Source organism: Chlorocebus sabaeus, chromosome 6 (genome assembly GCF_047675955.1).
Source record: "Chlorocebus sabaeus isolate Y175 chromosome 6, mChlSab1.0.hap1, whole genome shotgun sequence".
NCBI lineage: Eukaryota > Metazoa > Chordata > Mammalia > Primates > Cercopithecidae > Chlorocebus > Chlorocebus sabaeus.
In genome coordinates this window covers 53362755-53385461 of record NC_132909.1, presented here as the reverse complement: position 1 = coordinate 53385461, position 22707 = coordinate 53362755, and the positions used below count along the sequence as shown (strand labels likewise).

At 42.8% G+C, this 22707-nt stretch overlaps 2 protein-coding genes and 1 pseudogene across 2 annotated transcripts; all 3 read left to right on the top strand.

Annotated features, from left to right (window-relative positions):
* The first annotated feature begins 10314 nt into the window (after nt 1-10314).
* Nucleotides 10315-12528, top strand: LOC103233855 (olfactory receptor 7D2). The gene has a single exon (XM_007995153.3). It carries the CDS (start codon nt 10466-10468, stop codon nt 11402-11404), a length of 939 nt encoding a protein of 312 aa, XP_007993344.1. The 5' UTR covers nt 10315-10465; the 3' UTR covers nt 11405-12528.
* Nucleotides 12529-14359: 1831 nt separating this feature from the next.
* LOC103234352 (olfactory receptor 7E24-like) lies at nt 14360-19257 on the top strand (annotated as a pseudogene).
* Nucleotides 19258-21066: 1809 nt separating this feature from the next.
* LOC103234353 (olfactory receptor 7E24-like) lies at nt 21067-22027 on the top strand. Its single transcript, XM_007996071.3, has one exon. The coding sequence runs from the start codon at nt 21197-21199 to the stop codon at nt 22025-22027; it is 831 nt and encodes a 276-aa protein (XP_007994262.3). The 5' UTR covers nt 21067-21196.
* Nucleotides 22028-22707: the final 680 nt, after the last annotated feature.

Sequence of the window (22707 nt, the reverse complement as noted above, 5' to 3'; positions counted from 1 at the left end):
ATAACTGATAGAAAAGAGAATGAGGGCCGGGCGGGGTGACTCACACCTGTAATTTTTGGGAAGCTGAAAGGGGAGGATCACCTGAGGTCAGGAGTTCGAGACCAGTCTGGCCAACATGGTGAAAACCTATCTCTCCTAAAAATATAAAAATCAGCCCAGCATGCTGGTGTGTGCCTGTAATCCCACCTACTTGGGAGGCTGAGGCAGGAGAATTGCTTGAACCCAGGAGGTGGACGTTGCGGTGAGCAGAGATTGTGCCACTGCATACTAGCCTGGGCGACAGAGCGAGACTCCATCTCAAAAAAAATGTATATTTTTATATATTTTTAAAATTATGTATACATATATATAGAGCAAGAATTAGATGCCATTTTAATAGACTTTATGTTTTTAGAACATCCACCAATGCTGCTTTGATTCAAATGCACATGATCTGTCATCTGGGCTGTAGATAGCCTGGCACCCTTCCTGCCCATTCTGCAGGGGACATCATGGTACACATTTTTTTTCTTTCAAAAAAACACCCAGTGCTCTTATATTCCTCCAGAAGGAAACCTAAACTCCAGTGTCCTCCATGATCTGGCTCCTGTTTTTTGCTCCAGCTCCATCTCTTGTTCCATCACCCTCTTGTCTTCTAATCCATCCTTTGTATTAAGAAGCAAATTACCTAAACCTTGTAAATGAGGCAAAAGGATGACCGCATTTCCATTCAGTATCACGCTGAAGCATTGTCTGATAGGCATAGCTAGTTCTTTCCTTCTCAAGACAGTGTTCGTTTGTTTGCTTGAGACCTGGACTCTGTGAAGTTATTGCCAACCCACAGGGAATTAATCAATTGCAAATGATTTTTGTCCAGTAGAGTTGCAAATTACTTCAATTACTTCTGTTCCGTTAAAAATATTACCCCCAAATGGCCAACCATGGTGGCTCATGCCTATAATTCCAGCACTTTGGGAGGCCAAGGTAGGTGGATCACTTCAGGCCAGGAGTTTGAGACTAGCCTGGCCAATATGGTGAAACCCCATCTCTACTAAAAATACAAAAATTATCTGGGTGTGATGGCGCATATGCCCGTAATCACAGCTACTATGCCTCAGGAGGCTGAGGTGGGAGAATAGTTTGAACCCAGGAGGCAGAGGTTATAGTGAGCTGAGATTGCGCCACTCACTCCAGCCTGGGTGACAGAGTGAGACTGCACCAAAACAAACAAATGAAAAAAATGAAATAATGTGTTAATAATTTTATATTAAAATACTATATTTCAGAAAAATATTTACCACTTTTTTTTTGAGACAGAGATTCGCTCTTGTTACTCAGGCTGGAATGCAATGGCGCAATCTCGGCTCACTGCAACATCTATCTCTTGGGTTCAAGCAATTCTCTTGCCTCAGCCTCCCAAGTAGCTGGGATTACAGACACCCACAACCATGCCCAGCTAATTTCTTTTTTTGTATTTTTAGCAAGGACAGGGTTTCACCATATTGGCCAGGCTGGTCTCGAACTCCTGACCTCAGGTGATACACCTACCTCGGCCTCCCAAAGTGCTGGGATTACAGGCGTGAGCCACCGCACTCAGCCTACCACATTTTGTTGTATATTTGAAGTAATTGAAATTTATTCCTGCAAACCACACAGATTTTCGTATGTTTAATTTTAATTTTAAAAGATCTGCCGGGCGCGGTGGCTCACGCCTGTAATCCCAGCACTTTGGGAGGCCGAGGCAGGCAGATCACGAGGTCAGGAGATTGAGACCATCCTGGCTAACACGGTGAAACCCCGTCTCTACTAAAAATGCAAAAAAAATTAGCCGGGCGTGGTGGCGGGCGCCTGTAGTCCCAGCTACTCGGGAGGCTGAGGCAGGAGACTGGTGTGAACCCGGGAGGCGGAGCTTGCAGTGAGCCAAGATCGCGCCACTGCACTCCTGCCTGGGTGACTGAGCAAGACTCTGTCTCAAAAAAAAAAAAAAAGAAAAGAAAAGAAAAATAAATAAATAAATAAAAGATCTGCCAGCCATTGACAGATGAATGAATAAACAAAATGTGTATATATACATACAATATGATGGAATATTTTGTGACCTTAACAAAGAACATTCTCCTGAGCATGGTGCCTCACGCCTGTAATCCCAACACTCTGGGAGGCTGAGGCGGGAGGATCACTCAAGGCCAGGAATAGGAGACCAGCCTGGCCAACATGGTGAAACCCCATCTCTACTAAAAATACAAAAATTAGCCAGACATGGTGGCGCACACCTGTAATCCCAGCTACTCGGGAGGCTGAGGCAGGAGAATCGCTTGAACCTCGGAGGTGGAAGTTGCAGTGAGCTGAGATTGGGCCATTGTACTCCAGCCTGGACAACAAGAGTGAGGCTTCATCTCAGAATAATAATATAAAAAATAATAATAATAAATAGAAAAATGAAAAATAAAAAATAAATTAGCTAATTGGGAGACTGATATGGGAGGACTGCTTGATCTCAGGTCTTTGGGACTGTAATGAGCTATGATTGTGTCACTGCACTCCAGCCTGGGTGACAGAGCAAGACTCTCACTAAAAAAAAAAGACAGAGAGAGAAAGAACATTCGGACACATGTACTGCATAGATGAACCTTGGCAATATTTTACTTAAGTGAAATAAGTCAGTCACAAAAAGACCAACACTGCATACTTCCGTCTATGAGGTAGGTACCGCAGTCAGAATTATAGAGACTGGAAGTAGCATGGTGGTTCATTAGGGGCTAGGGAGGGTGAATAGGGGACGAGTGTTATGGAACAGAGCGTTTCAGTTTGGAAAGATGAGAAGATTCTGAATATGGAGGATGGTGATGGCTGCTTAACATTGTGAATATACTTAATGCCACTGAACAGTACACTTAAAATGTTAAGATGGTAAATTGTATGTTATGTATATTTTACCATCATTTTAAAAATTGAAAAGAACTTTTTTCTTATTGTTGAGTTCCTTCCAAACCTGCCCTCAATGCAATTTTCCCCATCACTCCACCCAGAACACTGTTTCCAATGTTTTCCGTGCCATTAAATGTGATGGATATTCTTCAGCCTTTATTTTGCTTGGCCCTGTAAGCATCATTTTACGTGGTTGTTAGAAATAAAGCTTGGAGTCGTAAAGAAAAAGGAGCACTCAAAGGATTTCTCAGCAAAGCAAATTTACTTCTACGCAGAAGGGTGCTTCTTGTAGGGCTGGCTGCTACCAGAGCACCCCGAACAAAGGAGATTAGAAGCTTTTATTCTTAAGGCGACTCTTGACTTTGCGTCCTTTCCCTATTGGCTGGGGTCAGACGGCACAATCTAAACTAGACTTGATTGGCTACACATTTAAACTGTCTTAGATAAGGTGGATGTGTGATGGAAGAGAGGGGAGAGGAGGAAGGGATCATCTACAGAGGACTAGACAACTAGTCTATTCTTAAATAAGGAAAGAAATGTGAGCTGGGGTTGTGGCGTGTCTGGGTGTGTAGCAAAATCAGAGAGAAGGAGAAGAAAGTGTGTGTGGGGGGGTGGGGTGGGTACCTGGAATTAGAGAATAAGAAGCTGAACAGGCTGTTTGAAGAGAAACCTTGCTATATCTCACAATGGTTGACTCTCTGTCTCGAAACAGGACTTAAGACATGTCCACAGGCTGTTTAACACCCTGTAGCCAGTGCGATCACAAGGGATTCACTGAAATAGTTGCATCTCTATTTTATTCTGTGTTACTTTGAGACCCTTAGGTGCTGGGATTACAGAGAGACAGGTCTTTGTGAACCTCTTTATCTCAAAGCCAAACCAATAGTGATGAAAGCTCGTCCAAGACTAAAGAGGCCCCAAGGGGTGGGAGGTGCCGAGAGACTCACCTGGCTTCAGAGCTGCCTTCTTGGAAACAGAATTAGAGCACATCATGGCTTTCTGCCATTTGCTCTTGATCCTAAGGGAGCTGAATGGCTTGGAGAGTAGAACATCACTATAAGAGTGAGTTTAATGAGGAACGATGAGACATCAGCTCCCTGGGGCTTGAGAAATCATAAATACTTCCCTAGAACCCCTCACCTGGACAGTTTCCTGACGCCACACTCATGCACCTTAGAGAGGAGAGTCAGGATGACTTCATGACAAGTTCCTTATGCCCATCTTTCCCTGCTACATTCTGTCTTCAGCATTCAACAGTCAGGGGAGGAAGCCGTCATACCAACATTTTTTTTTTTCCAAGCAATGGTCAGTTGAGTGACACGCTATCCTTGTGAGTACTGTGTGTGAAAAGGATTTAAAAAGTAGTGCAGGAAGGAAGAGGTAAAAGTGCAGGAGGTAAAAGGGTTGATAAAGTCTCATGATGATTTTTTAAAATGTCTCTAGAGTTCCCTTACCCGGTTATATATGTCTTCTAAGACATTGCAACTTTTGGGAGGCTGAGGCAGGTGGATTGCTTGAGGCCAGGAGTCCAAGACCAGCCTGGCCAACTTGGTGAAACCCCATCTTATCTAAAAATACAAATATTACCTGGGAATGGTGGCGGATGCCTATAATCCCAGCTACTAGGGAGCCTGAGGCAGGAGAATGGCTTGAACCCAGGAGACAGTGGTTGCCGTGAGCCAAGATCACACCACTGCACTCCAGCCTGGGTGACAAAGTGACTGAGACGCTGTCTCAAAAAAAGGAAAAAAAAAAAAAGATTCTATTGCAACTGTTTCTGTCACCTCCACCTCTGATGGCCTTTCATTCTGGAAACTAGTGACTTTCTCAATGTCAGTAGGAACTGCCACTTCCTTGAGCACATTCTTTCAGTCCACCTACTAACACCTCCCTTGTTCTTCTGTAGTATATGAGCTGGGCACCGTGGCTCAAGCCTGTAATCCCAGAACTTTGGGAGGCCAAGGCGGGCAGATCACGAGTTCAAGAGATCGGGACCATCCTGGCCAACATGGTGAAAGCCCGTCTCCACTAAAAATACAAAATTAGCCAGGCATGGTGGTGTGTGCCTGTAGTCCCAGCCATTTGGGAGGCTGAGGCAGGGGAATTTCTTGAACCTGGGAAGTGGAGGTTGCAGTGAGCTGAGATTGCACTATTGCACTTCAGCCTGGGCAACAAGAACAAAACTCCATCTCAAAAAAAAAAAAAAATCAACAAAGCAAAGCAAAACAAAACAAGTATGTACTAAATGTTCACTCTGCACCAGATGTTACATATATTGTCATTGCAATTATGAGTGGACTTTTTATTCGCTTATCTTTTCTCATGGCTGTTTGCAGATACATAAGAAAGCTGATGACACTGATTAGTTGTAATTGTGTTTAAATTGACTTCTTTTTTTTTTTTTTTTTTTTTGAGACAGGGTCTTGCTGGGCTCAAGCAATCCTCCTGCCTCGTCCTCCCAAGTAGCTAATTTTTTAAAAATCTATTTTTGTAGAGGTAAGGGTCTCGTTTTATTGTCCAGGCTGGTCTCAAACTCCTGGCCTCAAGAATTTCTCCTGCCTCAGCCTCTCAAAGTGCTGGGATTACAGGCAGGAGTCACAGAACCCAGCCAGGCTGTTACATTTTATTAAATGAATTTTAGCTTATGTTAAAACTGTGGTTTCTTTTTCTGCATTGCTCTATTCATGCATATACTTTGTTATCTGACTTGTCGATATTAAATTTTTTTGCACTCTTAGGATAAACATTCATTAGTAATGGAGTGTGTTATTTTGTCCAAAATATAACTTCATTTCACTCCCCTTTCAGGCTTTTGCATCTGTTGTCAACATGAGATTAATTTGCAGATTTCTTGTTGGTCTTACATGTGATTTTTTTTTTTTTAACCTTCATTCAGCTTTCCATGATGAGTACAAAGCCTTAGGGAATATCAGGATAAAGTAAAATTTTCTAGAATGTGATCTGGACTTACTACAAAGAAACTTCAGGTTCATCAGGCTTCATGGTGTATTTGTCTAAATATTTAAGTAAAAAATAATGCTGGCCGGGCACAGTGACTCACGCCTGTAATCCCAGCACTTTAGGAGCCTGAGATGGGTGGATCACCTGAGGTCAGGAGTTTGAGACTAGCCTGGCCAACATAGTGAAACCCCATCTCTATTAAAAATACAAAAATTAGCCAGGTGTGGTGGCGAGCACCTGTAGTCACAGCTACTCAGGAGGCTGAGGTGGGAAGATTGCTTCAGCCCAGGAGGTGGAGGTTGTAGTGAGCTATGATTGTGCCACTGCACTTCAGCCTAGGCGACAGACCCAGACCCTGTCCAAAAAAAAAAATTGTTTCACATTACTACAGTGCAATGATCACAATCAGGAAATTGGCATTAATACTCTATTTTGTATAGTATTATAGGTATATAATATACTATTTGCTATATACTGTGTTATTAATATAGTAATTAGTATATAGCATTAATATAATACTATAAAATTTACAGAGCTCATTTATATATTTTTCTATTTCTTATTTATATTTTAATTATCTCAATAATGTCATCTATAGCAAAAGAAAGACTCAAGTCATTAAGTCATTCATTACATTTGATTGACATGTCTTTTTTACCTCCTTTAATCTGGAACATTTCCTAGACCTTTTTTTTTTTTTTTTTTTTTTGAGATGGGCTCGTGCTCTGTCACCCAGGCTGGAGTGCAGTGGTGCAATCATAGCTCATTGTAGCCTCAACCTCCTGGGTTCAGGCAATTCTCCTGCCTCAGCCTCCCAAGTAGCTGGGACAACGGGCATGTGCCACTATGCCCAGCTAATTTTTGTATTTTTTGTAGAGAAGTGGTTTCACTATGTTTCCTAGGCTGGCCTCAAACTCCTAAGCTCAAACGATCCTCCCACCACCTCTCAAAGTGCTGGGATCACAAGTGTAAACCACCATGCCTGGCATTTCTTTGTATTTTGTGGAACTGACATTTTGAAGAGCACAAGTGACATACTGTGCCCCTCAAGCTCAGTTTGTGTGATGTTTCCTACTCTTTAAAGTTCTGCATCTTTGGCAGGAATCCCACAGAAGTGATGTTTTGCTGTTTCCAGTGAATCCTATCAGAAAGTACATGTTTATCATGTCCCATTAAGAATCTCCTTGACCATCTAATAGGGGTGCTATAAAATCAGTGTTAAAATAGGTGGTCGGGATTAGAGAGTCCATTTTCTAGAAATCTATTTCGCTTGGGATGTTATAAAATGGATATTTAATATGGGTGGTTAGCTATGAGATATTTCCTCACACCTGTTAGAATTATTATTATTATTATTTTACCTGTGAATTGGCATATTTGTTTATTTCTCAGTTTGTGAAAATGTCCTTAATTTGTTGAGGTAGCAAACAAATTTCAACTTTGATTGCTATGCAAAACCAGAAGATAACATGCTTTGCAATGAACTTTATACAGTTCAACTGCATACAGGCAACACGCTACATATGAAAAATTACTAACTGAACTGCAGATATTAAACGAAAAGAGTTAACAGTTTATTATAATATATTTTATTTAACAATCTAGGAAGTTCGCAGCCATCAGCAGTTCTAGTGCAAGTTCAGGTGCAATTGGGAATTCAGGAATCTCGGTGGAGCTGTTAGTTAGCGAACCTTGTACTTTTTTTTTTTTTTGAGTTGGAGTCTTGCTCTGTCGCCCAGGCTGGAGTACAGTGGTGCAATCTCTGCTCACTGCAGGCTCCGCCTCCCGAGTTCACGCCATTCTCCTGCCTCAGCCTCTGAGCAGCCCGGCTAATTTTTTTTTTTTTTTTTAGTAGAGACGGGGTTTCACTGTGTGAGCCGGGATGGTCTCAATCTCCTGACCTCGTGATCCCCCCGCCTCGGCCTCCAAAAGTGCTGGGATTACAGGCGTGAGCCACCGCGCCCGGCCACATGCATATACTTTTGATAGCACATGTGAAGGGATCTCTCTAAAATGGACCTCCTCGTTTCATTCGCAGCAAATTGACCTGGGCCACTCAACATGGCTTTTATCGTGCCTGATGTTAATGCATGTTCTTTCTTTACAGTAAATTCATGGCCCTCAGGTGATACCAGTTTGACATATACGGCATCAGGGCCTTCTCAGCCACCGTAGGTTTTCTTCTCTTCATCCATTTTGTTCTTATGAAATTCTACTTTGCTTCCCCAGGAACTTTAGTCGTTGCTCGTCAGCCCCGCATCCAGCGCAGCTAGGTCCCCTATTCCAGGGCAGCCCCCGCAACCCAGCTGCCTGCTCCCGTGGGTCGCTTCCGGGGCAGTGGGAAGAATTACTTCCGCCGGGTCAGAGCCGCTTTCTGTGACTCGCGGGAGATCCATGGGGTTTTTTTTGTTTTGTTTTTACTGTTTTTTTTTTTTTTTTTTTAAAGACAGGGTCTCGCCCTGTCACCTAGTCTCGAGTACAGTGGCACAATCTCAGCTCACTGCAGCCTCGAACACTGCGGCTCAAAGCGATCCTCCCGCCTGTCTCCTGAGTGGCTGGGACTACAGGCACATGCCACCATGCCCAGATACTTTTGTTCATTTTTTTGTAGAGAGCAAGTCTTACTGTGCTGCCTGGGCTGGTCTTGAATTCCTGGCCTCAAGCAGTCTTTTCACCTCAGCCTCCCAAAGTGCTGGTATTACAGGTGTGAGCCACCATGCCTGATCTTAGAATTATTAACTATTACTACCTATTAGCTAACAATTGGCTCTATTATTAGCTAACTATTAACTATTCACTATTATTAAAAAGACAAGAGTTGGCAAGGGTGCGAAGAAAAGGGAACCCCTTGTGCCCTGTTGATGGTAATGTAGATTGGAGCAGCCATTATGGGAAATAGTGTGGGGGTTCCTGAAGGAATTAAAAATAGAGGCCGGGTGTGGTGGCTCACTCCTGTAATCCCAGCACTTTGGGAGGCCATGGCCGTTGGATCACTTGAGGCTATGAGTTCAAGACCAGCCTAGTCAACAAGGTGAAACCTTGTCTCTACAAAAAGAAAAACAAAACAAAATAGCCAGGCGTGGTGGCACATACCTGTAATCCCTGCTGCTCGGGAGTTCTGAGGCACAAGAATCACTTAAACTTGGAAGGCGGAGGTTGCAGTGAGCCGAGGTCGCACTGCTGCACTCCAGCCTGGGTGACAGATAATCTGTCTCAAAAAATAAAAAGAAAAAAGAAATTAAAATGTTGAGACTCTTTTCTCAAAAAATAAAAATAAAAAAGACATCAAAAATAAGAAGAAATTAAAAATAAAAAATTTAAAATAACAAGAAATTAAATATGATCCAGTAATCCCTCCTGTGGGTGTGTATCCAAAGAAAATGAAATTGCCACTCGTAAAGGTATCTGCATGCTCATGTTCATTGCAGCGTTACTTGCAAAAGTCAAGATACGGAAACAGCCTCAGTGTCTACTGATGGACAAATGGATAAAGAATATGTGATACATATGTACATATATATTTGTGTGTGTATATCTATTTCATTATGTATATATATTTCATCGTGTGTGTATATATGTGTGTGTGTATATATGTGTTTGTGTGTATGTACACGTATATATTTTTACACAATGGAATATTATTCCACTGAATAATAAAATAGGAATAGATCTTTCCATTTGCCACAACGTGGATGAATCTGGAGGCCATTATGTTAAGTGAAATAAGTCAGATGCAGAAAGAAAAATACTGCATTTTTTCACTTCTACGTGGAATATTTTTTTAAGTCAAATATAAAGAGAGAATAAAACAGTGGTTACCAGAGGAGGGGTGGGGCTGGGGGAGGAAATGAGAAAGATGTAGGATAATGGATACAAAGTAGCAGATATATAGGATAAACAAGTCTAGAGATCCAGTGTACCCCATGAGAATTATAATCAATAACAGTGTGTTGTTGATTATACTCATGTTTATGCTACATGAGTAGCTTGTAGCTGTTCTTGCTATAAAGAAAATGGGAAACTATGTGAGATGATGGATATGTTTATTTCTTTCACTACAGTAACCATTTTACTATCTATATGTATCTCATAACATGTATTATATTGTGTATGTTGAGTATACAGAATATAATTAATTTTTAAATAATTAAATATGTGGCTGGTTGGGATGAGAGACTTCATTTTTTAGAATTCCACTTATGTATGAAAGATCAGACAAAATGAGTCCATAAATCACAATAGTATGGACAACATTTCTATTATATGAAGGATGCCTGTTGGATGCTAACTGATGTTTCTGTTACCGCTTCCTTTTAAATAAATAAATATATATGTATATTTTTAAATAAATATATATTTTAAAATAAATACATATATACATAGTTTTATTTTTATTTTATTTTTTAGTTTTATTTTTTGAGACAGGTCTCCCTCTATCGCCCAGGCTGGAGTGCAGTGGTGCAAACATAGTTCTGTGCAGCTGCAAATTCCTGGGCTCAAGTGATCCTCCCATCTCAGCCTCCTGAGTAGCTGGGACTACAGGTGTCCACCACCACGCCTGACTAATTACCTCTTCTTTTGTAGATACATCAGCTACATGGAAGCAGAAAACCAAACAGGATTTTTAGAGTTTATCCTTCTCGGACTCTCTGAGGATCCAGAACTGCAGCCGTTCATATTTGGGCTGTTCCTGTCCATGTACCTGGTCACGGTGCTGGGAAACCTGCTCATCATCCTGGCCATCAGCTCCGACTCCCACCTCCACACCCCCATGTACTTCTTCCTCTCCAACCTGTCCTGGGTTGACATCTGTTTCAGCACCTGCATCGTCCCCAAGATGCTGGTGAACATCCAGACCAAGAACAAAACCATCTCTTACATGGACTGCCTCACCCAGGTCTATTTCTCCATGTTTTTTCCTATTCTGGACACACTACTCCTGACCGTGATGGCCTATGACCGGTTTGTGGCCGTCTGCCACCCCCTGCACTATGTAACCATCATGAACCCCCGCCTCTGTGGCCTCCTGGTTTTTGTCACGTGGCTCATTGGTGTCATGACATCCCTCCTCCATATTTCTCTGATGACGCATCTAACCTTCTGTAAAGATTTTGAAATTCCACATTTTTTCTGCGAACTGACACACATCCTCCAGCTGACCTGCTCTGATACCTTCCTGAACAGCACATTGATATATGTTATGACGGGTGTGCTGGGCGTTTTTCCCCTCCTTGGGATCATTTTCTCTTATTCACGAATTGCTTCAACCATAAGGAAGATGTCCTCATCTGGGGGAAAAGAGAAAGCACTTTCTACCTGTGGCTCTCACCTCTCCGTCGTTTCTTTATTTTATGGGACAGGCATTGGGGTCCACTTCACTTCTGCGGTGACTCACTCTTCCCAGAACATCTCCGTGGCCTCGGTGATGTACACGGTGGTCACCCCCATGTTGAACCCCTTCATCTACAGCCTGAGGAACAAGGATGTGAAGGGGGCCCTGGGGAGACTCCTCAGCAGGGCAACTCCTTGTCTGTGATGGATCCCTCGGCCCCAGGACTAACTAGTTTTGTGAGCACCAATGGCAAAAAGGTTTTATTTTGAAATTCTCACTCTTTAAAATTAAAAAATAATTTTTTTTATAATTTGAGGGTACTTATGCATTTGCATAAGGGTGAAGTCTGAACTTTTGGCATACTGATTACCCAAATAATGAACACAAGGCAATTTTTTTTTCTTTTTTTTTTTGAGACGGAGTCTTGTTCTGTCGCCCAGGCTGGAGTGCAGTGGAGTGATCTCGGCTCACTGCAACCTCTGCCTCACGGGTTCAAGCGATTCTCCTGCCTCAGCCTCTCGAGTAACTGGGATTACAGGCATGTGCCACCACATGCCTTTTAGTAGAGATGGGGTTTCACCATATTAGCCAGGCTGGTCTCGAACTCCTGACCTTGTGATCCACCCGCCTTGGCCTCCCAAAGTGCTGAGATTACAGGTGTGAGCCACCATGCCTGGCAAGGCAATTTTTAAACTCTCACTCCCCTCTCACCTTTTGCAGTCTCCAGTGTCCATTATTCTGTTATAATGCCCATGCGTATACATTGTTTAGCTCCCAATTATAAGTGAGATCATGCAGCATTTGACTTTCTCTTTCTTTACTACCTTATTTAAAAGAATGGCTTCCAGTCCCATTGATGTTGCTGTGAAAGACATGATTTCATTCTTTTTCATGCCTGAGTAGTATTCCATTGTGTATATATAGATATCTACATAGATATCTCTATAGATATATACCATGTTTTCTTTTTTTAAAAAAATTTATTTTTATGTCAATAGTTTTTGGGGTACATGTGGTTTTTTGTTACATGGATAAGTTCTTTAGTGGTGACTTCTGAATTTTTAGTGTACCCGTCACCCAAGCAGTGTACACTGGACCCAATATGTAGTCTCTTATTCCTCATTCCCCCTCGCAACTTTTACCCCTTCAAGTCCCCAAAGTTAATTATATTGTTCATATGCCTTTGTGTCCTCATAGTTTAGCTCCCACTTATAACTGAGAACATATGATATGTTCATATGGTCTTATGTATGTTGGTTGACCATACAGAGAAACCCAGGTTTTTCATTCCTAAGTTACTTCACCTAGAGTAATGGCCTCCAGTTCCATCCAAGTTGCTACAAAAGACATTATTTGGTTCCTTTTTATGGCTGAGTAGTATTCCATGGTGTATATATATCACATTTTCTTTATCCACTCATTGGTTGATGGGCACTTAGGTTGGTTCCATACCTTTGTAATTGCAAATTGTGTTGCTATAAACATGCATGTGTATGTGTCTTTTTACATAATGACTTTGTTTCCTTTGGGTAGATACCCAGTAGTGGAACTGCTGGACTGAAAGGTAGTTCTACTTTCAGTTCTTTTTTTATTTTTTTTTTTGAGACAGAGTCTTGCTCTGTTGCCCAGGCTAGAGTGCAGTGGCACGACCTCATCTCATTGCAACCTCTGCTTCCTGCGTTCAAGCGATTCTCTGGCCTCAGCCTCTGAGTAGCTGGGATTACAGGTGCCCATCGCCATGCCCAGCTAATTTTTTATTTTTAGTAGAGACGGGGTTTCAGCATGTTGGCCAGGCTGGTCTTGAACTCCTGCCCTCAGGTGATCCGCCCACCTCGGCCTCTCAAAGTGCTGGGATTACAGGCGTGACCCACTGTGCCCAGCCTTCTAGTTCTTTAAGGTACCACTTTGTAAAAAATCCAATCCTCCATTGATGGACACATAGGTTGATTCCATATCTTTGCTAATGTGAATAGTACTGTGATAAACATGGGGCTGTAGGTTAACAATTAATCTCCAAGTAATTTCCTTGACGGTGCTTCTGTCCTATGTACTGTTCAAAAATTGTGTCCTTGGTCAACATTCTTAATTCTCCATTAGTGAGTTCTGAACTTGGATTTGAAGCATTTGCTATAGCTTTGTATCTCAAGTGGTGGCACAGAGTTCTTTTTTTTTTTTTTTTGAGACAGAGTCTCGCTCTGTCACCCAGGCTGGAGGCAGTGGCACGATCTCGGCTCACCGCAAGCTCTGCCTCCCAGGTTCACGCCGTTCTCCTGCCTCAGCCTCCCAAGTAGCTGGGACTACAGGCGCCCGCCACCACGCCCTGCTAACCTTTTTTTTTTGTATTTTTAGCGGAGAGGGGGTTTCACCATGTTAGCCAGGATGGTCTCGATTTCCTGACCTCGTGATCTGCCCACCTCAGCCTCCCAAAGTGCTGGGATTACAGGTGTGAGGCACCACACCCAGCCCAGAGTTCTTAAGCTATTGATTGTTCACCAACTTTATTTCTGTGTGTTTGCATGTGGGTTTTTGTTGTTTGTGTGTTGGATCATGAACAGATCAACAGTGTTTATTTGTTTTCCTACTGGATGAAGTGTGATGAAAATACACATTTAAATATAGCTGGTTTTATATCTCTGGTGTCTCTTCATCCTCTAAGAATATCAGTCCTATTAGATCAAGACCTGACCCTTATGATTTCATTAAACTTTAATGACCTCTCTAAGGACCCTGTATCCAAAGACAGTCATCACATTGGGGGTGAGGACTTCACTATATTAACTTTGGGGGGTGCAATTTAGACCACAAGAGATGTTTATGCAGATCTGAGAAAGTTTCTGCCAACTCTATGGGGAGCTCTAAAGCTAGGGCTGCTCTTTGGAGAATCCTCATATTGTGTAGAAATAACCAGGCCCTATTACCCCAGGAAGAGTGGGGCCTTGAGGGTGATAGGGACAGAGGGTGGAGAAATTCTAGGCAGAAAAGGGCAGTTCCCAGGCAAAACCCCATCTTCAAGCCCAAAACCCTGAAACTGCAGCCCAAAGTGAGAACTTATATCCCTGTTTTCCCACTTGAATATTACCTTTTCCTAAACCACCCATGGCCCTGCCCCACCCCATCCTATGCCTATAAAAACCCCAGACTCAGCCAGTAGATGAAACTATGGCTGGACATCAGAGAGAAACAGCTTTGACCTCAGAAGGACAGCTTGATGGTGTAACTTCAGAGAAGAATTTGGCAGGAGATGGCTGGACTTCATTATCTACCTGTCCTATCTGCTTTTCAGCTTCCCTTACCTGAGAGCCACTTTGATCAGCCCTAAAATCCCTCCCGCATTTAACATCCTTCAATTCGTTCATGCAAGCTCATTTTTCCTAGATGCTGGAAAAGTTCTCAGGAGCCACGAGTGCGGATACAAAAGCCTGTCAGACTGGCCTTTTGCTCTCCTCGCTGGTGGAGAGCAGCCACTTCATGCAAAAAGGCGTGATTAAGAACTGCAGCCCATCCTCACTGGGCTGTTCCTGTCCATGTACCTGGTCATGATGCTGAGGAACCTTCTCATCATCCTGGCCGTCAGCTCTGACTCCCGCCTCCACACCCCCACATACTTTTTCCTCTCCAACCTGTCCTTGGCTGACATTGGTTTCACCTCCACCACCATTCCCAAGATGATTGTGGACATCCAGGTTCACAGCAGTTCTCTCCTATGCAGGCTGCCTGAAACAGACGTCTTTCTTTACAATTTTTGGGTACATAGATGACATGCTGCTGATCATGATTGTCTATGACTGGTTTGTGGCCATCTGTCACCCCCCACACTACCTGGTCATCGTGAACCCACGCCTCTGTGGCTTCTTAATATTGGTGTCTTTTTTTCTTAGCCTGTTGGACTCCCAGATGCACAATTTGATTGCCTTACAAATTACCTGCTTTGAGAAGGTGGAAATTTCCAATTTCTTCTGTGACCTCTCTCAACTCCTCACCCTGGCCTGTTCTGACCCCTTCATCAATAACATCATTATGTATATTTTTGTTGTAATATTTGGATTTTTTTCGTATCTCAAGTATTGTTTTCTCTTACTATAAAACTGTCTCCTCTACTTTGAGAGTCCCATCTTTAGGTGGGAAGTATAAAGCCTTCTCCACCTGTGGCTCTCACCTGGCAGTTGTTTGCTTATTTTATGGAACATTCCTTGGCGTGTACCTCAGTTCAGGTGTGTTCTCTTCCCGCAGAAAGGCTGCGGAGGCTTCAGTGACATACACTGCGGTCGCCCCCATGCTGAACCCATTCGTCTATAGCCTGAGAAACAGGGACATTCAAAGTGCCCTGTGGAGGCCGGGCATGGTGGCTCATGCCTGTAATCCCAGCACTTTGCCAACCCCGTGTCTACTAAAAATACGAAAAGAGTATCCGGGCATGGTGGCAGGAGCCTATAGTCGCAGCTACTTGGGAGGCTGAGGCAGGAGAATAGCTTGAATCTGGGAGGTGGAGCTTGCAGTGAGCAGAGATTGCGCAACTACACTCCAGCCTGGGCAATAGAGCAAGACTCCATCTCAAAAAAAAAAAAAAAAAAAAAAGGCCGGGCACGGAGCCTCACACCTGTAATCCCAGCACTTTGGGAGGCCAAGACGGGTGGATCATGAGGTCAGGAGATCCAGACCATCCTGGCTAACACGGTGAAACCCCGTCTCTACTAAAAAATACAAAAAACTAGCCAGGCGAGGTGGTGGGCACCTGTAGTCCCAGCTACTCGGGAGGCTGAGGCAGGAGAATGGCGTAAACCCGGGAGGCAGCCCTTGCAGTGAGCAGAGATCCGGCCACTGCACTCCAGCCTGGGTGACAGAGCAAGACTCCATCTCAAAAAAAAAAAAAAAAAAAAAAGAAGATATACGAATTTCCAATAAGCATACAAAATGATGTGCAAATCAAAACCACAATAAGATAGCACATATGAGGATAAATATTACAAACAAACTAACGGAAAAGGAGATGCATTGGAAAATGGAGAGTAGTCAGAAGGCTTGTACCTGGCTGGTGGAAAGGTAAAATGTTGCAGAAATATGAAAAAAAAAGTATGGTGGTTCCACACAAAATTAAAAATAGAATTCCAGATGCACCTGCGGTTACACCCTGTATATAACAAAAAGAATCAAAGAAGAGATTTGAATAGATATTAGTATGTTGTATATGTTGCAGTGTTATAAATAATAGGCAAAAATGTGGAAGCAACTCAAATGTTCATGGACAGATGAATGGATAAAACACAATGTGGTCCATCTATAAAATGAACTCTTTTTTTTTTTTTTTTTAAAGGAGTCTCGCTCTGTGGCCCAGGCTGGAGTGTAGTGGCGCAATCTTGGCTCACTGCAAACTAGGCCTCCCGGGTTCATGCCATTCTCCCGCCTCAGCCTCCTGAGTAGCTGCGACTATAGGCATCCGCCACTACACCCGGCTAATTTTGTGTATTTTTAGTAGAGATGGGGTTTCACTCTGTTAGCCAGGATGGTCTCGATCTCCTGACCTCGTGATCCGCCTGCCTCGGCCTCCCAAAGTGCTGGGATTACGGGCGTGAGCCACTGCGCCTGGCCAAAATGAACTTTTATTAAGCCTTAAAAAGGAAGACAATCCTAACATGTGCTACTACGTGGATGAACCTAGAAACATTATGTTCAGTGAAACAAACCAGTCACAAAAGACAAACACAGTATGATTCCATTCGTTACAAGCATCTTGCGTACTTAAATTCATAGAGACAGAAAGTAGAATGGTGGTTGCTAGGGGTTGGTGAAATGAAGAAATGGGTGGTTTGTGGGCACTGAGCATCTCTTCTGAAAGGCAAAAAAGTTCAGAAGAGGGATGATGGTGGAGGTTGAACAACAATATGAATGTGCATAAGGCCAATGAACTACATTTAAAAGTGGTTACAATGAAAAGATTTTCATATTTCCCATTTTATATAAAACCCCTTATATTTATAACTTTCGTATTTAAGTGCAGTGTATTTTACCACAATAAAAATACAGAAATTTAAAAAGATGGATCCTTGGGAAGAAAAAGAAGTGAAATGAACTATACACACAGATTTCTTCTGAGTAGAGGAAGAGCCCAAATGCTTCTGTGGACATCCATTTTCTCTTCTTCATCCATGACTGTGAGGAAGACCTTAGAGACTGGGGAACTTGGGCCAATTTGGCTAATGAGGAGCTCTGTGCCTTGAGCCCCCACGGCCATAGCATAGTAAATACTCAGCCTGTGCCTCCAGCCCTGCAGTGTGAGCTTCCAGGCCAGTGGGCTCCACACCTGTCGTCTGCATCAGGAGGCTCATGTCTGACCCTGTCTTCCTGCCAGTCCTGAGGACGGAGCCTGAGCCTCCATCGTGCACCACGCAGGGAAGACAGCGGACCTGCTCTCCGTGGTCATGGCCCAGCAGAGGCAAAGCGTGACTCAGTGAGTGCTGAGGGACCATCGGGAGCCTTGTTTCCTCATCCTCAGGATAAACGGGACAGTGGGGTGGCAGATGGGAGGACACCAATGTGCAAAATAATCAGCTCAGACGACTGTGGAGTTTATGTTCTGGGTTGTAATTGGTGTCAGAAATGTCATTCGAAGTTTTGCTGTCTCTGTAAACTGATTCTACTAGCTATAAACATCTCACCGAAGGCAGGAGAAAATGGGTCTCCGGAAACTGTTCCCTAAGCACTCTGAAAGAATTATGAAGGTGATGACGAGGATGAGGAGGAAGATGGCAGTCACCATGACATCATGAACTCTTACACAGGGCTTCCTAAATGCCAAGTTTTGAGCTCTGTGTTCTATGTAGCTTATTTCATTTCATCTGCATGGTCTTCTCTATGTTATAAGTGCACACGTTATTATTATTTTACAAAAGAGGAAAAGAGCAATGCATTTTTATATAACTTGTACCATATCATGAAGTAGAAAGGAGTGAAGCCAAGCTTGAACCAGGCGGTCTAAAGTCCAGGCACATGGAATTTGGGTATTCCTCTCTGGTGCACCCAAACTGTCCTCTCAAATCCCTGTCATTTCTTGCAGCTGCCTTTTGCTAATTGTACTCTCCACTTCAGGAGTTTCTAGCAGACCTCGGTCAGACCAGTGAATGCCATGTTCATTGCAGCCGAAGGACTGCACCACGGAACTCCAGCCTGGGTGACAGAGCAAAAGCCCATCTCTTAAAAAAAAAAAAAAAAAAAAAAAAAGAAAAGAAAAAGGAAGTGCAGCTGGGGTCACATGAAAGATCGCAGAAATAGTCACAACACAAAACTCAGGGCGTATCCCTCCCTTGCCCCTGTTCCTGGCTTTCCTTTCAGCTCTCTACTTCCTTACAGGAGACATCAAATCAGGGTCTTAGACTCCACTCCTATTCAGGGAGCTGGAAACAGTTTCAAAATGCACCTCAGGTATACCTATGGTTAAGACCTCTGACCTCTGCTTAAAACTTCCTGAGAGCTGGAAGACAATGTGGAATTTTAATGCCTGGGACTCAGAGACCAACCGTTCAATTCTAAATTCTGCCTGTTCTACTGATCTGTGTGACGAGGGGCGAGACGTTCGTGTCTCTGAGACTCAGCGCTGTCATCTGAGCTGATTTCTGGTTGATCCAATGTCAGTGAGCAATAATTAAACAGATCATGGGTGCTCCTGCGTGATCGCTATGTGATGGATGCATAAAGTCAGAGGCTTTTCGATATGGTCATTAGCATTGTAAGGTTAATCTCTACACCATTCAATTAAAATAGTCTGTGACCTGAGTTAAGTTTTCCTATATCCTGACAGGACAATATTTGCCCTCATATGAGTAAATACTGAGTGCTGTGAGAGGAAGGACTGTCAGCCCCTTTCATTTCTGATTCGCCAGAGCCTATATCTCGCTTGGCACAGCGGAGGCATCTAAAGTAAAAATTGCAGAAAAATATTGAATAGAGCCTTCCTTGATTCACAAAAATTGACCATAATCAGTGTGGCTTGAACACACATGATGTTTTCCTGTCTGTTCTTTCATCTCTTTCAGGAACGTGCCATAGAACGCGAGACAAGGTGAAATAGCCCTTGTTTGATCCTTATAATTCCATTTAATAACATCTACAACATTCCATTTTTTAAAGGCCATGTCAGAGATTTTTTTAGGTACAACAAAAGGATAAAGGCAGAAAGAGAAGAAGACAGATGAACATTTTTGCCTGGACTTAGATACATTTTAGTTGCACATTCTTTCAGGCTCAGAGAAGATCATGCAAAAGGCTTATTAACATTCCATTATCGTTTAATCACGGACAAGTGCATGGCAGTGTTACCATCTGTGTGGCCGCTGTAGGCCTATGATTAGGTGCATTTAGCTAAACCTTTCTTACCAAAACGCAATGTCCGCATAAGCCAAAGACAGGAGTTTTATATTAAATGAATTTTAAAAGAAAGCCTAGGCCAGGTACGGTGGTTCACGCCTGTAATCCCAGCACTTTGGGAGGCTGAGGCGGGTGGATCACCTGAGGTTAGGAGTTCGTGACCAGCCTGACCAACATGGAGAAACCCCGTCTCTGCTAAAAATACATAACAATTAGCCGAGTGTGGTGGCACATGCCTGTAATCCCAGCTACTCCAGAGGCTGAGGCAGGAGAATCGCTTGAACCTAGGAGGCGGAGGTTGCAGTGAGCTGAGATCGTGCCGTTGCACTCCAGCCTGGGCAACAAGAGCAAAACTCCATCTCAATAATAAATAAATAAATGCAAGCCTATATATTTGACAATATTGATTCTTCCTATCCATGCGCATGGAATGTTTTTCCATTTGTTTATGTCCTCTCTTATTTCCTTGAGCAGTGGTTTGAAGTTCTCCTTGAAGAGGTCCTTCACGTCCCTTGTCAGCTGTATTCCTAGGTATTTTATTCTTTTAGTGGCAATTGTGAACGGGAGTTCACCCGTGATTTGGCTCTCTGATTGTCTCTTACTGGTGTATAGGAACGTGTGCGATTTTTGCACATTGATTTTGGATCTTGAGACTTTGCTGAAGTTGCTTATCAGTTTAAGGGGATTTTGGGCTGAGATGATGGGGTTTTCTAAATATATAATCATGTCATCTGCAAACAGAGACAATTTGACTTTCTCTTTTCCTATTTGAATACCCTTTATTTCTTTCTCTTGCCTAATTGCCCTGGCCAGAATTTCCAATACCATGTTGAATAAGAGTGGTGAGAGAGGGCATCCTTGTCTTGTGCCAGTTTTCAAAGGAAATGCTTCCAGCTTTTGCCCATTCAGTATGATATTGGCTGTGGGTTGATTGAACGCTTACTTCCTTGAAGAAAGAATGTCAAAAAATTGTTTGAATAATAAAAACTCTGAAAGAAAACAGACACAGAAAAGATTTTATAATTATGAACTATCAAGTTTGATTTAGTTTCTAGATAATGTGGCCCTAACTCTTTATAGACTGTTTATAAATATTCTAAATTGGTAGAATGTGTAGCACTGTATTGGAATAAAATAAAGTATATTTCATGGTTCCTTAACTTCCTTTAATTAGCTTAAGATTCTTTTCTCCAAGGGAGGAGAATATTTTTTATTTAGATGTTTTTAAAGGATAGTCTATATTTTACTGTATTCATGAATTTTTGAAAACATACTACATTCTTATATTTATTCTTCTAATGTTCTTCACCCATTGTCTCAAAAGTACGTACATACACAAAGTATTGAATAGCACAAAAATCAACCAGGAAAGAGTTCTTAGAAAATTGGGTTTGTCATGGCTGAGGGTGTATGATCTTCAAATGTGAAAACTGTACTTGTGAATTGCTTACATCTAAAGTATAGACACAGTGCTGCGTGCTGGTTTACTTGTTTCACATTTTCCACCTCCCTTTTCTTATTAAAAGGTTTCCAAGCTACACAGAACCACAAAATCTAACAGGTGTCTCAGAATTCCTCCTCCTGGAACTCTCAGAGGATCCTGAACTGCAGCCCGTCCTCGCTGGGCTGCTCCTGTCCATGTACCTGGTCACGGTGCTGGGGAACCTGCTCATCATCCTGGCCGTTGGCTCTGACTCCCACCTCCACACCCCCATGTACTTCTTCCTCTCCAACCTGTCCTTGGCTGACATCGGTTTTACCTCCACCACCGTCCCCAAGGTGATTGTGGACATCCAGTCTCACAGCAGCGTCATCTCCTATGTGGGCTGCCTGACTCAGGTGTCTCTTTTTACCCTTTTTGGATGTATGGAAGACATGCTTCTGGCTGTGATGGCCTATGACCGGTTTGTGGCCATCTGTCACCCCCTGCACTACCCAGTCATCATGAACCCACGCCTCTGTGGCTTCTTAGTTTTGGTGTCTTTTCTTCTTAGCCTGGTGGAATCCCAGCTGCACAATTTCACTGTGTTACAATTCACCTGCTTCAAGGATGCGGACATCTCGTCTTTCTTCTGTGACCCTTCTCAACTCCTCAGCCTTGCCTGTTCTGACACCTTCCTCAACAACATAGTCGTGTATTTCGGTGCTTCCATATTTGGGTTTCTTCCTATTTCTGGGGTCCTCTTCTCCTACTATAAAATTATTTCCTCCATTTTGAGAGTTTCATCATTAGGTGGGAGATATAAAGTCTTCTCCACCTGTGGCTCTCACCTGACAGTTGTTTGCTTATTTTATGGAACAGGCCTTGGCATGTATCTCAGTTCAGCTGTGTCACCTTCTCCCAGGAAGGCTGCGGTGGCCTCAGTGATGTACACTGTAGTCAGCCCCATGCTGAACCCCTTCATCTACAGCCTGAGAAATAGGGACATTAAAAAGGCCCTGTGGAAACTGCAAAACAGGACAGTCTAGTCTCATTATCCATCCTATTGTTTTTCTTGTGTGAGTTAGAAAAGGCAGCAACATTAATTATCTGAACCAGCAAATCATGCTCCCTGCCCACATTTCCTATGTGAATAGTGCTTTCTTTGTTATATCTTTAATTGGAATAAGTGAATATTCTGGTATCCTTTGTTCATCACAAACATCACGACTGAATCCAATACACCTGGACAGCCTCCTTTAGTTTCTGAGGAATGACGCTCGTATCCAGGTAAAATCACAACTCTCTTTTTATACAGAGGAAGTCCTCACTTCACATTGTGGAGAGGTTCTTGGAAACTGTGACATGAAGGATACAATGTGCAGCAGGTCCTTGATTAGTGTCGTTTCGTTCAATATTATTTAGTTATAATATTGGTGAAGAAAAAGATTGGTTTGTTATCCATAATTTTTCTTAAAATCACAGTTTCCAAGAACCTGTCAAGTGGTTAAGGGAAGACTTACTATATTTCAAATTTCCATCTCCTTCCACAATTCATCTGTAATTTATGAATAGCATCTATGGAATCTCTTTAGGCAGGTTGTGTGAGGATCCCTATCAGTGGTTCTCAAACTTGACTTTCATTGAAATGACCTGGGGAGCTTACAAAGGCTGACTGGGTCACGTTACCAGAAATTCTGATTTCCTTGGACTTCTCTGGGTATGAGAA

Excerpts from the sequence above, each read along its gene's own strand:
- LOC103233855 (XM_007995153.3), top strand. The coding sequence starts at position 10,466 with ATGGAAGCAGAAAACCAAACAGGATTTTTAGAGTTTATCCTTCTCGGA.
- LOC103234353 (XM_007996071.3), top strand. The coding sequence starts at position 21,197 with ATGTACCTGGTCACGGTGCTGGGGAACCTGCTCATCATCCTGGCCGTT.